Source organism: Haliotis rubra, unplaced genomic scaffold (assembly GCF_003918875.1).
Source record: "Haliotis rubra isolate DU_JTF1 unplaced genomic scaffold, ASM391887v1 Scf351, whole genome shotgun sequence".
In the NCBI taxonomy this organism is placed as follows: domain Eukaryota; kingdom Metazoa; phylum Mollusca; class Gastropoda; order Lepetellida; family Haliotidae; genus Haliotis; species Haliotis rubra.
In genome coordinates, this window is record NW_025767026.1 from 1,113,847 (window position 1) to 1,130,330 (window position 16,484).

General features: G+C 41.0%; 1 protein-coding gene across 1 annotated transcript; it reads left to right on the forward strand.

The window, feature by feature from the left end:
- The first annotated feature begins 6,431 nt into the window (after positions 1–6,431).
- On the forward strand, positions 6,432–8,081 carry LOC124285076. Its single transcript, XM_046721220.1, has 5 exons — positions 6,432–6,508; positions 6,706–6,987; positions 7,085–7,323; positions 7,411–7,610; positions 7,726–8,081. Exons 1-5 carry the CDS (start codon positions 6,473–6,475, stop codon positions 7,983–7,985), a joined length of 1,017 nt encoding a protein of 338 aa, XP_046577176.1. The 5' UTR covers positions 6,432–6,472; the 3' UTR covers positions 7,986–8,081.
- Positions 8,082–16,484: the final 8,403 nt, after the last annotated feature.

Sequence of the window (16,484 nt, forward strand, 5' to 3'; positions counted from 1 at the left end):
ATATTGCTGGAATATTGCTAAAAGCGGCGTAAGACCATACTCAGTCAGTCAGTATATCGCACCTTGTTCAATAGTTGCATCCCAGTCTCTCTTGACTGCCCATGGGTCCTGAGCAATACACTAAGCTACAGCTAAGAAGGGCGCCAAAAATCCAATAGGATCATACTGTCCTGCAAGTATGCGATAAATCACTCTCAAGGTAAGTGAGGCATATTCTGTTAGCTTCTGTTTGTAACCAAGCTCATCAGTATTGATGTATCACAACAAACCTAAAGTTCTCTCAGATTGATCATCTCCACTTCTGTTCAACCACATCTCGCATGAATCTGAACGGTCCTCGGATGGAACATCTCGCACAACCGAAGCATCATTACTGGTCCATTGTCTGACATGAAATCCTCCATCATCCAACAGTTCCCCAATATAATGAAGCAAGGTCCTGGCATCTTCACTAGTTGGCACACTGTCAAGGCAGTTGTCGACATAGAAAGCCTCCATAACAGATCTCTTGAAATGTTGTTTCCCAGAGCTGTGATCCTTCACATGCCTCTGTAACGCATAAGTAGCGCAAACTGGACTGCATGTTGTTCCAAATGGCAGTACCTGCCATTCATAAATATCCTGTTCACCATAGCATTTCATGTCACGCCACAGAAAACGAAGAAGTAATCTGTCCCTTGGCAAAAGTCTCACCTGATGGAACATAGTCTTTATGTCCCAAGCAATATCAACAGAATGCTGTCGAAATATCATAAGAACTCCAAGTAGGGATGGTCCTAACTGTGGTCCAGGTAGCAATTTCATGTTGAGATTTTTACCATTGTGTTCAAAGGAGCAATTAAACACCAACCTGTGTTTATCATTGTGTTCCACAACATGATGAGGGATGCACCATGACTCAGAAGTTCTCCTGTCCTCTTCGTCACTAATAACTCGGACTAGTCCAGCTTCAACTAAGTTGTGTATAAGACCACTGTGTATTTCTGCCTTTGCTGGATGACTCAGTAAACGGCGCTCCACGCGTTGAAGTGTTGGGATTATATCTTTCCTTGAGGCATCAAACACTGTATCATCAAATCTTAACAATGGAGTTGCATATCTGTTAACGCCATTCACTTCTAATCTTTCAGTGTCGGTTTCTAGAATATGCAAGGCACGGTTATCCTGCTTGGACCTTTTCACATCCTTATTCAGATAAGGTATCACATCCATTTTCTACAATGCCTGAACATGACGCATAAGACCAGGAGATTCCATCTCTGTGAATAATACTGCTTGGGTCTTAACTTGTTTCTGTACATTTTGGGGTCCTTGAAGTGACAAACCCAGTCTGGTATGCACAGCTATTGGCGAACCACTCGGTCGCCTTCTAACTGGTTCTTGAGGCACAATCAATTCAGCCAAGCCTGAACCAATCAAAATTACTGGTTTAGCACTGTCAATATTTGGCAAAGGTAAGTCTCTGATATGTGCCCACTGTTTCTGTAGTGCAGCCACTGGGTATGTATATTCAGATAAAGACACGTTACTTGACATGAAGGCATTGACAAAATTGTATCTTGTTTCTGGCATATCCTTTTCAGATACCTGGAGATTCACAGACTGGCCACTACACAGATATGGCTCACGCCTAATTGTTGAAAGCAAAATGGTATCTCCACAAGATCAAGAAACTTCACAGTAGATTCAAGTATCCTAGTTCTTTGGGATCCGTCATCAAGGATCGCGCAGGGATTCATGCTTTGGCATTGTCCATACAAAGTAACTTCAACGACTTTCAACATGGTATTAAGGGCTTGGATGGCTGATCAAGATATACTTGTGCAGACGGGGAAGATGTCTTTGAAAACAGTATCTTCTGTGCTGTCATATTTCTGTATGCATCATGTAGGGTAGTAAGATGCAACTCGTTACAGAAATGACATGGTCTCTTTAGGTTACAGTCCTCTGGTTTATGTTTTCTAGCACATCGATAGCCGATACACATTTAGGACAGTATCCCATGTATTTTGGTTTGACCAGTTGACTCTGTTGTCTACCATTTGAAGCATTTTGTTGAGTGTAGAATGTTGAAGCAGAACTTGCTTCCTTATTGTGTTGGCTGGAGATAACTGTACGTCGATATATTCGCTTCTCAAACTTACTTGCTTACTTGAGTCACTTTTAGGCACTGCCTGATGAGATAATCTCTTGGCCCTTGATTTCAGCTGTAACCACTGATCAAGATGGGTCAAATTGTATGATACAGTAGAACCTGAATCATACAGTCCCTGTTTGATACAGTACTCTGTAAAGTTATCACGCAAACCATGGGGAAGCTTGGTGATCAAAGTTGACACATGTGACGCACAATACAGTTCTGCTCCGCTCTGCATAGATTTCAACATCCCAACTAATGACTGTATACGCAAGGAAAAATTCTCAAAGGCATCATAATCCCCAAACTTAATCAGTGGACTGTTAAGCAAGGCACTTATCTCATTCTGAATCAGTTGGCCTGCACTACCACATGTGCCTTGCAACTCCTGCACAGCTCTTGTATAAGGAGTAGGGTGAAACATGAAGGCCTCGGCAAGCTGTCTTGGTTTATTCCCAAGTTTGTCCAATAATAGTTGATACTTGTATGAATCAGTCAGGTGAGGGTGTACATCAACTAAGGTCTCAAGTGCAATCTTCAGTAAGATAAATGCTCGTTCCTTACCACTCTTGAACTCTGGTAGAGTAGGTTTAGGCATTCCATACACAGAGGAAATCAGCATTGCATTCATGGGCAAATCAGCACTGGTAGCACCTGAAGCAAGTTGGGGCTGAGGTACATCAGCAGGTGATGGAATAACATGGAAATCCTCATTCTGTCTGGGTGCAAATACGTGAGCACTTGGATTAAGGCTGTGATTTTGGCCTACATTTGAATGTTCAATTTCATGTTTGATATGTCTATTGGAGGGTATTGGTGCACATTAATCAATAAATTCCTTGGGGTATGTTACCTCAGTGGTAACTTCTCTGGGATTGGATGTCTCACTGACATCTGGCTCTTTCATCCTATCACCATGATCACCACTGTCAATCATAGATGAAATTATGGTTGCCTCTATATATTTGTTCTCAGCTTCTCTTAAATTTCGTTCTTTAGTTAGCTGTAACATCCTACTTTCTTTCTCTTTCTAGATAGTCCTCTCCATTCTCTCTAACTCATGTTTAGTTTCAGATGCTTTATCCTCCATATGCTTAATGTGAACAGCTATCTCTCTTTCTTCCTCTAACTGTTTCTTAAGTTCATCAAGTTCATGTTTTCGTTTCACTTTCTCAAGTTCGGCAGTTTGCCTATCACTCAGTCTGGACAAAACGGACCAACTAGTTGAATGTGCACTTCCTACACTTACTTCTGAACGAGTAATCATTACTTTATCAAGTTCATAATTCATGTCAACAACATAATCTGACAAATGGGCGTCTGCGCCTGGACGACAACCGGACAGGGCGCCCGTCTTGCGAGCGTGGCCGTGTTGCACCGGGCATATCATAGTCATCATCGTCAAAGTTCATAATTAGGCAAGTACTTACACAATCCGTCTCTCGGGACCATGAAAAGAAGACGAAGTCGCCGGTAGTTCGTGTAAGTTGACTGGCATTCACGTTTCAGTACAGGCATTCGACATTGCGGCAACACTTGCGAGGCAAGGCAAGGCACAAATCACACACACTGTCAAAACCACGGACAGCACGTGGTTACATCAAACTTACACACTTACGACAGCAAACGAAATCGGGTGCTTCTGCTGGGTGTATGTAATTGTGGAACTGGCCAAAAAAGCGGAACTTAATTTTCTGCCATAAAAAAAAGCGGATAAAGGCTTAACCTTTAAGAGTGGCCAACGGTGCTCACTGTAGTTCTTGGAAACATCATACTCCAGTCCAGGTGATAAACAATTATACAGCATTCATAAAATAATCAATGTGTATATTATATTACACATTTAGACAAAGGTGTTTAGTATATAAGCAGGCCATCTTCACATCTTCAGGCAACAAACAACTTTGGGCACAGACACACAGAATAAGGTAATTTGTGTTGTAAACATGCTCGTATTCTGATATGAAAATGTTTGGCAAAGAACCAAAAAAAGACGTTATTGAACTATCTTGTTTCAAAAAGGCCCCAACTAAATTAAGGTTTATTTTAGTTTCTATGTCGGTAACAGTTTATTTGACTCATGGTAGTGACAGCAATTGACATAGTGACATCTGTTGTTCGTGCTTAGTCCATGGCTGTCTATGGTGCAATTAGAATTGCATTCAACAGATTGTCGATTTGTTCAATTATTTTAGATGTAGTGGTGTCAGTTTCTAAGTAGCCACAATGATTTGTACTACTAAATTGTTTTGTATGGCTAAATACAGACATCTTAATTATCTCCCTTTGCTATAGAGGTATTAGTATGTCAATCATAATGTACAGATCCTGAAACAAATATACAATACACCAAGATGAGGAACGTCTCTGTATGCAATATTCCATAACTTTTAACATATTTTATGGAAAAATATAATTTAGGAACCATTTTTTCAGTAACATGTTTCACATCTTCATATGCAGCTTTAAATCATCAGTGAACATTATTATGGCATAAATTATGCTTCAATGACACGTGTAATGGTAGGAAATTTATTATGACTATGTTGATGAGCAGACCACTCCGTTAACATTAGAGTACGGCTTGTTCCCGCAGTTCTGTTTTGTCCCACGCAACAAGCATTGTGTATTTGTACAATGTGAACTCAAACAGAAGAAAAGATGGATGGTAATTGGAGGGATATTGAAACTAAAAGAAGAAGCGGTAAAATCCATCCTAACTTTTTATAATAATTACAAGCTTCGTAAATATTATCTTCCCAAGATTTGTATTTTTTTGTAAATATTAACTTGATAAAGTTTGTAAATATTTGGTAATCACATTTATTTCTTCTGAAAGTGTTCATTTTGACAGAATACAAAGGCATGTTTATAGCAACCAGTAATAATATTGCATAAAAGAATGGTATGCAAATGTGAAAACAAATCCTGAGCCCAGTCTGTAGACCATCATAGGGAGGTAGATATACAGTATAGACAGGGGATTTCCTTTCAGCTCTTTAACTTATCAATCGCTTTTAAATTGCTTTCTAGTGATGATGAACTAAACAAAATACATATTTGCCAACGTTTGTTTCTACAGCAAGATCAAAGACAGGCTATCGGTGTATGGTGTCAGACAATACAGTCAAGCACAGTTGTGTCGAACTCTGATAACTCGATATCTCGGTTGTCTCGATATAACATCTTGGTCCCGGCAAAATCCTTCATAATTTATCATTATTCAAGCTCTTTTAACTCGATACGGTTGTCTCGATATTTCGGATATCTCGATATAATTCCATGGTCCCAACCAGCAAAACTACCCTTTTAACTCGATATTTGCAAAGAAACTCGATATTCCCCTACCTTTCATGGGCAAGTATCCCTCTGATCTGAGGTTGTTTCCACACGTTTATACACGGTGCGACATGAACCAAAGGGATGCAGTAGTGCAAACTATTTAGGGCTAATTGAGTTGAAGGTGTCACTTGTTTGGGGATACACCCGAACCAGCCCCAAGCCGAACCGGCCCCTGGATATTTAACCCAAACCGGCCCCGCACCCGAACCAGCCCCTGGGTTAATTAACGGTAACGATGGTTCGGTGGTAATTATCTTTAATGGATAAAGATAACGATATATTTGTTTTTATAAAACATAGACATAACTGACAACACAGACAGATAACATAACCCAGAATCAGTGTCAAGTAAGAGCATACGCTTAAAACAACATGTACATTAATTCGCTCACGATAATCCGTTCAAAGAAATATTAAAACAACACATTCGCTTTAATCGCTCAGTGAGACGTGCGTAAAATAACAGTTTAATTTTGGAGCTGAAGAATGTTTTAGTTTTCATAATGTTAGCAGAATTCACTCTGTGAAAGGTGGTTAATGTGTGTTGAAAATCTTGACAAATGTTCCACACATGGAAACATGCGAAAAGATGAAGGACGACATTATTTTTCGTTACTGGAAACTTGGGCATAACAAATGTGAAACGTGAATTCATTATATTGGATTTATGTGCTATTCTTGTATTGAATTAATGTGTCAGTTCTGTGGATCCGATACAACGAAATGTAAGTACACGTTTTACTTTAGTATTGTTTTGCAATTGATCTTTAAGATTCTTAAAAGAATTACATAAAATGTCCTCTACCACGAGATCTCCGTGATCAGCAGCACTTGCATGTTCACTTGCCTCTCATCGACATTAATATATTTTCAAAAATCGATATTACACAGAGTATAATTTAGGAAAGACTGCAAACTGAATTCGTGAGTTCATCAACTGCCTTGTCATCGATGACAGTCCTATGCAAGAGAGTGAACCGTTCCCGACAGGCAATGCGACCAGCAGAACCTTTAGATTTGGATTATGAGGTAATCAATGATAAATTATTATTACATTATTTTGCTCCGTGAAGAAGTCAAAGTCAATGAAACATGTAGGAGTGAAATTGACTCTCTGTTGATTGTGTCAATCATTTTAAATATATATGTAGATGTTGTATATTAGTGATATATAGATATTATGTGTAGACACTATAGCATTGTTCTAAAACTATTTATTTCTACAGTTTCAGTCCCACCACTTCCCGAGCGAGTTTTGGCGGGGAGATGTGAGTTGTACGGGAGCAAGACAACTCATCTTTGCTACAACGGAACAACTGCAATTGATGAAGAAAGCCAAAACATGGTATATGGACGGGATTTATAGAGTTGTCAGACAACCTTTCAAACAACTATATACCATTCATGTCTTCATCCTAGGCGAAAACGGAGAGATGAAACAAGTCCCAACGGCATATGCTTTCATGTCCCGTCGTCAAGAAATTGATTACAGGAGGGTAAGTTGCTTTTGAACATTTTCTATGACAATCTACTCTAAATTTCGCATTAAGAAAATTAAAACAAAATCGGTCATTTATAGATATATAAATAAATAAAAATCTTTTTTTGGTGTTCTCTACCCTTGCAGAAGAAATGGGAGGGCTGGAGTCACTGTGTGTCAAGCGGGTGATGGCTGACTCCGAGCGCGAGGTATGGCAGGCCGTCCGAGGGCTACTACCCATGGTCGAGATCAGAGGATGCTTATTTCACTGGGAGCAGGCCATCCGGAGAAAAGTGCAAGCCCTTGGTCTTGATGTAAGTATATTCCAGTGCGTTACTAGTGAGACAATAATAAGCAAACTCATGTAGTTCATATGTCATATATATTCCTAAATATTCTGTTTATTTGCAGAACGAATTCCACAAAGGACACGAATCCTATAGAACAATCTCAAGAAGCTGATGGCATTGCCTTACTTGCATCACCCCCACATTCCTGACCAGTTTGCCGCCATCAAAGCCACAACAGAAGACACGAGCCTGTACCCCCTTTTCACCTATGCAGAGAACACCTGGCTTTGTTCAACTGTTTGGCCAATCACCAGCTGGTCCGTGTATGGCATGACGGTGAAGACCAACAACGATTGTGAAGGTAAGTGCTCATATAATTTTCTTTTCCAAATTTTAACACTAAGTTGCGTTTACAGTTTGCCATATAACAATTTCTGATGTTATGTGAGTCTAATCTTTTTATTTCTCTGTTTCAGGATGGCACAAGAAGGTCAACCAGGCGGCCGGCAAAAAGAACCTTCAGTTCTTCCTTTTGGTGAACCTCCTTCACAAAGAAGCCCTGTATGTACCCCAGGTACCACAGTTGCTGGCCTGGGGTCAACTGTCACGCCACCAATCGCGGAAGACCAGGGCATTTAACCAGCAGATACAAGACATCTGGACAGAATATTCACAGGGCATCAAGACTCCATCCCAGACCCTTATTCTAATAACATCTCTCATAACTAAGAAGTAGCTTCAGGATGGCACAATAAGGAAAAGGAAATCTTCATGTCTGTATATATATAATAAATTAACTGAAATCTTCATGTCTGTATATATATAATAAATTAATTGAAATCTTCATGTCTGTATATATATAATAAATTAATTGAAATCTTCATGTCTGTCTGATTAATTGTCTCTCTGATTACCGTTAATTAACCCAGGGGCCGGTTCCGGTGTGGGGCCGGTTTGGGTTAAATATCCAGGGGCCGGTTTGGGTTAAATATCCAGGGGCCGGTTCGGCTTGGGGCCGGTTCGGGTGTATCCCGAATATAAATACTGCCGATGTTGAGCAGCTCATTCATTCATTTGTCTGATTGAGCTTCTTTGGAGCTGGTTGCTGATTATCACGGAGCAGCATCGACGGATCACATCAATCGACCGACCCTGGCGTCGCCATCTTTCCTCCAACCCTACCTCGATTGCAAGCAAAAGACTTTCGCAAAAAGTCCCGACCAAGGGCGCCTAGCCACAGGCACTCCGGGCTCTCGCCCCACCACTAAACTGCAAGTACTACTTGCCTATCTGTATATACCCCCCATCAAAATCAAATCAACTAAGTGTAAATACCATCAAATCATCATCAAATTTGTTTTGTAAATATTTCATGTTCATCTTTTCAACTTTGTATGTATATATTGTTCATTTTGTATATATTGTATGTACCACAACCCCACCCCTACCCACTGCGCCCCTCAACTCTCACCAACCAATGCAAAACTGTTTTTTCAATACAACCACACCCACCCATGACTTTTTATAAAGTTTTCTTCAAAATTGCTGCAGTCATGGCTCTGATGCAATGGAATTGTAACGGCCTTCGAGCAAACGGGCATGAGCTTAAGGCACTCATCGCCCAAAACAAAATTTCGCCCCAAATAATTTTCCTACAAGAAACAAAATTATCACCCAAATTCACCTTTAAAATCCCAGGCTACAATTACATCCGGAAAGACAGACCTCGGCCAATAAACCTCCCAGGACCCCCAGCTATCTCAGACAAACTAAACTATTCAGAAATTGATATTCCAACCACTAATCTAGAAGTCCTGGCTATCAAAACAACAATTAATAATAAATTATTAACATTTATAAATATCTACAGAAGACCTTCCATTAAACTTACATCTCAAGATTTGGACAACATAGCAAAATTCATAACGCCCAACACCTTTATCCTCGGAGACCTTAACTCTCACCATCCATTATGGGGCACCAAACCTTATACTGATAACAACGGCATTCTCCTATCAAACTGGCTAGACGACAAAACCTCATCACCCTAAATGACAACCAGCCCACCAGATACCCCTCTTCCCACGTCCAATCACCTACAACAATTGATCTTTCCCACGTCCAATCACCTACAACAATTGATCTAACTATCACCACGCCTACATTATCAAAATCTTGTCTATGGAGGTACACTCAGATAACTGGGGCAGTGACCACCGCCCCATCAAAATTACCATATCCACATTACTTGCACCAGAACCACAAACAAACGCTAATACTACCCCAACCCCCAACACAGAAATCAAATACAACTTACACAAAGCAGATTGGAACAAATTCACTAAACTATGCAAACAAGTAGACACATCTAACATTATTAACACCGATACAGAAACTTTTAACACACATCTCACCAACACCATTATTGGCATAACAATTAAATGCATACCCACCTCTCGGACCACCCAAGCACAGAAAACAGTCCCATGGTGGACCCCAGATATTATTAATGCCAGAAAGGCACGGAAAAAGGCCCTCAACAAATCAAAGAGGTCAACTCATGTCAAAAGACTTAAATCTCATGCGAGCTATCAGTGGTACCAACTGGGGAGCCGACAAACAAATATTTATTAACATATACAAAACTCATATACAGTCTAGATTGGACTACGCTGCTCCGGTCCTCTACTCCCTCTCCCCATCCAACCTACAAAAACTTAATTACATACAGTATAAAGCCCTTAAGCAAGCCCTAGGCACTAGGACTGGCACCTCCCACAACACTCTTCTCTCCTACTTACAGGCATCCCTTCAATCAAAACACGAATAAACTAAACTGCACTCAATTACTGGGCTGGGGCCCAACACCACCCAATATACAAACTTATTTCAACTAAATACACCAACACTAAAAAATTCCACTATCAAAAGATTTAAAACAACCCAAAGCCCCTCTACTCACTCACCTCAACAATCTGCTTCACTCACAACATCTAAACAATATCCAGCACACACCTCCCATAACAAGCTACATCCATGACAAACCTCCACCCTCTACAGATACTACCCTGACAGAAACACTTCAATATCTCCCTAAAAACACTGACATTCACACCAAAACAAACCCCCTCACCCAAACCCACATCAACCTAAACTCACCCAAACGACACAGGCCACATATATACAGACGCATCAGTCGGTACAAACAATCACACAGGCATACTGGCATCCACGTACAACAAACACCCCCAAAATAAGCACTCAAAATCACGTAACGACCTAATTAACAACAAACCTCCACTATACAAACCACACAAGCCCTAACACAAAAACCCTCACATACTCAAACAACAAACACATAGACATACTTATCACTAGACTAATCACCGGCATAACAAACTTAAACGACGCATTATACAAACAAAATAGACACCCAGATGGACTATGCACACAAGGCAAACTACCCGAAACAATTCAACATATATTTACACACTGCCACCTGCAACAAACAAACATCAATCAATTACATAACTTCATACCCAGCAAATATCACAACAACATACACCTCCTACTCAACCCATAACCCCCAACATTTTCAATGCTATAGCCACCTTTCTCACTAACTCCAACCTAATAAGTAAAATTTACGCCATCCAAAAACAAATTCTATATAAACATAACCTAATCAAATCTTTCACCTTACCCCCAACTATCTAGAAAAGGGATCCAAAGTCACATTCCCCAGCGCGGCCGTCTTCACCATCAACAGACATTAGGAACCCACCCAAGGACTCCTCCGGTCAGTTGGGAAAGCGGAATGGAAACCATTTGAAAATTCAATTTGAAAGAATGGCTAATCGTTGTCAGTGGGATAATGAACAAAAATTAGATCTTTTGGTTGAGGTATTACAAGGAAAGGCTCTGAAATCATTATCAGCAATGGATAAAGTCCAAAAACTTTAGACGAAGCACTTGGTAAAACATTTTCAAACAATCTGAGAATTATTCTAGGCTCTAGGAGGGCGGACATCAGAGAGGTCCATTTCACAGAAGAGAACAATTCGGATTTCCTTGCTGGTACTTCAGAGAATGAGAAAACTTTATCTGGGGATCAGGAGTTTTTGTAAAAATGTTTTTCCGAGCTTTCTAATGAAAATGCCAAAACTAGGGCTTGTCTCGTAGAAATGACAGATATATTGAAACATGTAATGCAGGCACTGTAATGAGCAACATTCTAGATCCCCAAGTCCTAAGGCACAAAGAAATTGTTACACTTGTGGGGAGGAGGGCCATTTTGCAAGAGACTGCCCAAAGAAACTTAAGTCAAGATCTCCATCACCAGTAGCCAAGTCTTTAAACAAGTAATGGTTGGGAAAGATGTCCCATTCCCAACCCGTGTACTTGATAGTGGCCAAGAAGATAGTTGTAGGGCGAGTTTGAGTCCATCTTCGGTTGAATCGGATCCTCTGATTCCTACACAATCTCAGATTTGTCAAATGATTCTTGTTCTGATGTCGGTGTTAGGGAAATCACTTTGTATGAAGACGGTGGAGTGGGGAGAAATCAAAATTTGGTTATTCCGGTACAGTGTGGTGATTTGTCATGTCAGGAACTTATAGATACTGCAGCTCAGGTTACAGTCCTTAGTGAAGAGGTAGCACACCGGTTAGGTATTTCTCTTGATCTGTCAGAAAACATCATTCTGAGGGGTGTTGATAAAAACTGTATTGTGAATGGTTGGTGGCTACGGAAGTATCCAATGAACATTTGAACACAAGATTTCAAATGGGATGTGGTAGTTGCTGCAATTTCAGAGTCTATCATTCTAGGTCTAGACTTTCTCAGGTATAATCATGCAGTCATTCACTTAGACAATCTCTAAGTTATACTGAATGGTGAAGTGGTTGAGGCAGCATTATTAAGAACAGGTAGTAGTATAAGCAAAGTTGCACATGTCAAACTTTGCTATTGTACGAGGACCTGGGACTGTGCCAGTTGTGTTGAGAAACCATTCAGATTCGTCTGTGACTCTTAGACAACAGTTTCAACTAGGCATTGCTACCGAATTTGAACAGGTTCTGGAAAATGATACTGCACTATCTGGGGAGAACATTTCAGCGTGCGTCTAGTACAAGTTGATCATGGTTCTGAGGATTCTGTTCCTATGCATTTACAAGCTTTGTTTAATAGATCATCTGAAGACCTTTCAAGTGGAGAAAGTAAAGAGTTAGCAAGGGTACTAATTGATTTCCAAGATGTATTTGCCAAAATGAGTGGGACCTTGGTTGTTGTTCAGTTTTTGAGCATAAGATTGATGTTGGGAATGCAAAACCAGTTCGACAGAGGATGAGGAGGACTCTGTTAGGATTTGAATCTGAGGAAAAAGCACATTTGAAAAACTTACTTGATCAGGGTATTATTCAGCCTTCACTTTCGGAGTGGGCATCACCGCCCGTTCTGGTTAGGTAAAAGGACAGAAAGCTGAGATATTGCCAGTATTTTCGCTTGTTAAATGCTTGCTCTTCTAAAGACGCGTGTCCTCTCCCAAATATCGATTCTTGCCTTGACATGCTTGGTGGCTCAGTGTTCATGAGTACTTTGGATATGGCTTCAGGGTATCACCAGATAGTCATGGCTGAAGAGGATAGGGATAAAACTGCATTTATTACAAAGTATGGGCTCTTTGAATATGTTAGAATACCTTCGGATCTTTGTAATGCACCAGCAACTTTTCAGAGAGCAATGGAGCTAGTATTGCAGGGACTGACGTGGGAAGAATGTTTAGCTTATATGGACTATATAATTGTATGGGGCACAAGTTTTGATGAGTCATCTTTCTAATCTGCGAGCAGTTTTGAGCAGATTCAGACAATACAACCTCAAACTAAAGCCGTCAAAGTGCTATTTGCTTCAGACAAAGATAAAGTGTCTTGTTAAAATCATTATCAAGGAGGGGGTATCAGTTGACCCAGTGAATGTTAGCACCATGATGGACTGGCCACAGCCGACCAACAAGAAGCAGTTGGAGTCTTTCCTCGGGTATGTCAATTATCATCGTGAGCATACGTGGATTTAGGCTGCTAAAAAGTGTGACAGACAGGATGCTGCCTTGGGGACGCCCTGATCTTGGTGGAAGTAGTCAGACAGTGTGGAACCCACCCGAACTTGGAATTGTCTGTTATTTAGAAACCGAGATATGAATTTAGGTAGTCTACCCCTCAATCCAAACTCGTGTAAATCTTTTAGGATACCATTTTTCCATGTTGTATCATATGCTTTTCTAAGTCGAAAAAGATAGATACTGCATGTTGTTTGTTGACAATGGAGTTTTTAATGAATGATTCCAGACGCACCAGATGGTCAATGGTACTTCGTGTTTTTTGGAAACCACATTGGAGGTCACTGAGGAGGTTATTGGTCTCCCAAGTACCAGATTAATCGATTGTTGACCATGCGCTCCATGGTTTTGCAAACGCAGCTAGTTAGTGATATAGGACGGTAGTTTGAGGGATCAGTATGGTCGCGACCTGGTTTTGGTATAGGGATGATGATGGCATTGTGCCACGAAGGGGGGAAGTGTCCGGATGTCCAGATGTCATCAAATATATTTAGGAGTGTTTCCAAGCCTATGTCAGGGAGGTGTTTCAGAAGCTGATAATGGATTTCATCAGCTCCTGCCGCAGTGTCGTGAGCCTGTCCTAGGGCAGTACGTAATTCATGGAGGGAAAACGTTTCGTTGTAATCCTCCCCATTATCAGAGTTAAAATTGACTGGTTTCTTTACTTGTTGGGTTTGATATTTCTGGAACTGAGGGTTATAATTTGATGAGGAGGAGTGGTTTGCCAAAGTTTCGCCAAGTTTGTTTGCAATTTCAGATTTATTTGTTAGAAGGAGTCGCCATCTTTCAGGTGGTGAACTCCTGATTTTGACCCTTGCCCTTGATCTTTTTGAATCATGTTCCACACCTTGGACATGGGTGTGCGGGAGTTGATTTTGGACACATATTTCCTCCATGACCGGCGTTTAGTTTGTTTGAAGGTACGTTTTGCCTTGGCATTTGTCATTTTAACAGCATTCAGGTTATGCACTGTAGGATGTTGTCGGAAATATTTTTCCGCCTTCTTTCTATTTTTCTATCTTGTTTGCAGTTTGTATCAAACCATGGTTTGCGTATGTGCGGTTTTGCAGAGGACTTAGGAACACTTTTGTCTCCGATGGCATTTAGGACGTCTGAAAATAGTTCCATGGGGTCAGCAACATTCCTGAAGTTGTCCGGCTTAAGTTTTTCTGAACATAGGGTTTGGAATAAAGGCCAGTTGGCCTTAGTAAAATTCCATCTTGTTGATGGTGGTTCATCCGTGGGGTTGATAGGAGTAAGAATTGTTGGGAAGTGGTCGCTTCCACAAAGGTCGTCATGGACCGACCATTCGAACTCATTTAAAAGATTAGAATCTGTAAGTGATAGATCGAGAGCAGAGTATGATCCAGTGGCAGGATGGAGGTAGGTGATTGGTTGGTTGACAACTGTCAACCCTGACAAGCAACAATTGAGCCCTGTCAGGCAAAACGGTCAAGTCACTTTGGTTATGTAGGTCTCTCAGTTATTGTTAGCTAGTGGGGTTCTCTGGTACAAGTGGGAAGAGCATACTTCAACTCGATGGCTGCTTGTGGTTCCAAGGGCATTAGTTTAGGGATGTTCTGGAGCAATGCCACGATAGAAAATCGGCAGGACTCTTGGGGCTGAAAAAAACATCGGGACACAAAGATTTTACTGGTCAGGGATGTCTTCAGAGTGTGATCAGTATGTTTTGTCTTGTTCTATCTGTAATCAAAATAAGGGGGCTAATGTAAAGCATCTCTGGGTCAGTATCATGTGGGCACACCGATGGAGCGATGTGCACATTGATATACTGGGTCCATTGCCAGAAACAACGGCAGGAAACAAGTATATTCTGATGATCATTGATCAATTTACTAAGTGGTTAGAGTGTATCCCTCTCCCAGATCAGACTGCTGAAACCATTGCAAGGACTGTTGTGGACGGTTTTATATCCCGTTTTGGTTGCCTCTACAGATACACACGGATCAGGAAGAAACTTTGATGGTACCCTTTTTACAGCTGTATGTGTGCACTGTTGGAAATAACGAAAACCAGAACGACTCACTACCACCCAAGCTCAAATGGACAAGTCAAATGTTATAATCGAATCATTCTACAGATGATTAGATGTTTCATTGACGGCAACAACACAACTGGGATATGCATCTCCAGCAGCAGTTGGCAGGAGCTGTGCGAGCAACCAAAAGTCGACAAACTGGGTTCACTCCAAATAAGTGAGTGCTTGAAGGAAATTTCGCTTCCTTTAGACATCATGTTTGGTTTGATGGAGGTGAACAAACAGGACCAGAATCAGAACTCTCATATCTATCATCTGGACAAAACTCTCAGGGAAGTGCACCAGTTAGAAAGAAAGAAAATAGGAAGTGTCCAGCATCGTCAGAAGAGGGATTATGACATCAAGCTGAATCAACGATCTTTCGAGATGGAGAGATTTGGTCTACGTGCTGGAGTCATCTACTCAAGTTGGAATCAGTAAAAACTTAAGTCTCCATGGAAAGGTCCTCACTTGGTCACTGACTGCCTTTCTCCTGCACTTTACTGACTTTGAGGTCGGAAGAAGACATTGGTCCTGCATCATGACCGGATGAAGATGTGTCGTTGTCGCATAGTTCCTGTGTGGCTTAAGAGGTTGCGGCCATGAATTGGATCAAGGAGTTACAAATATCCAGGATAGGGAAGTAAATGGTCAGCTGGAAAATGAAGGGACTGTTACAGCGGGTGAGTTGGTAAGTGTGTATGTCACGGGCAAGAATTTTGATCATGTGAGTTAACAAGGCTTATGGTTAATAATGTATGTAAATTAGGCTTACAGTGGGTGGAAGTGATTTATATTTTGTATCTTTTAGCTGTCATGGAAGAGGAACACTTCACTCCCGATTACGACGAATGTGGAGGCTTGGTGGTGAGGACAAGAAACTGCCCGAACCAGTCCAGTCGCCAGGAGAGGATCCACCAGCGGACAAAAGGCAGTGTGTGTAATACGTTGTGTAGAGAGGCAAGTTCACACACCTTCACCGTCACGTTAGCCAGACTCACCTCCCTTTGGTTTTTCCACCCAACAACATCTTGCTGGATTTGTAGAGATCAGTTTGGCCAACTTAACTTCTTCTTGAG

What these genes read in the sequence shown, in the direction of transcription:
- LOC124285076 (XM_046721220.1), top strand. Translation starts at nt 6,473, where the DNA reads ATGCGACCAGCAGAACCTTTAGATTTGGATTATGAG. An exon ending in CTTTAGATTTGGATTATGAG is followed by an intron (nt 6,509 to 6,705) that starts GTAATCAATGAT and finishes TTATTTCTACAG; the next exon opens with TTTCAGTCCCACCACTTCCC. An exon ending in GACCAACAACGATTGTGAAG is followed by an intron (nt 7,611 to 7,725) that starts GTAAGTGCTCAT and finishes TCTCTGTTTCAG; the next exon opens with GATGGCACAAGAAGGTCAAC.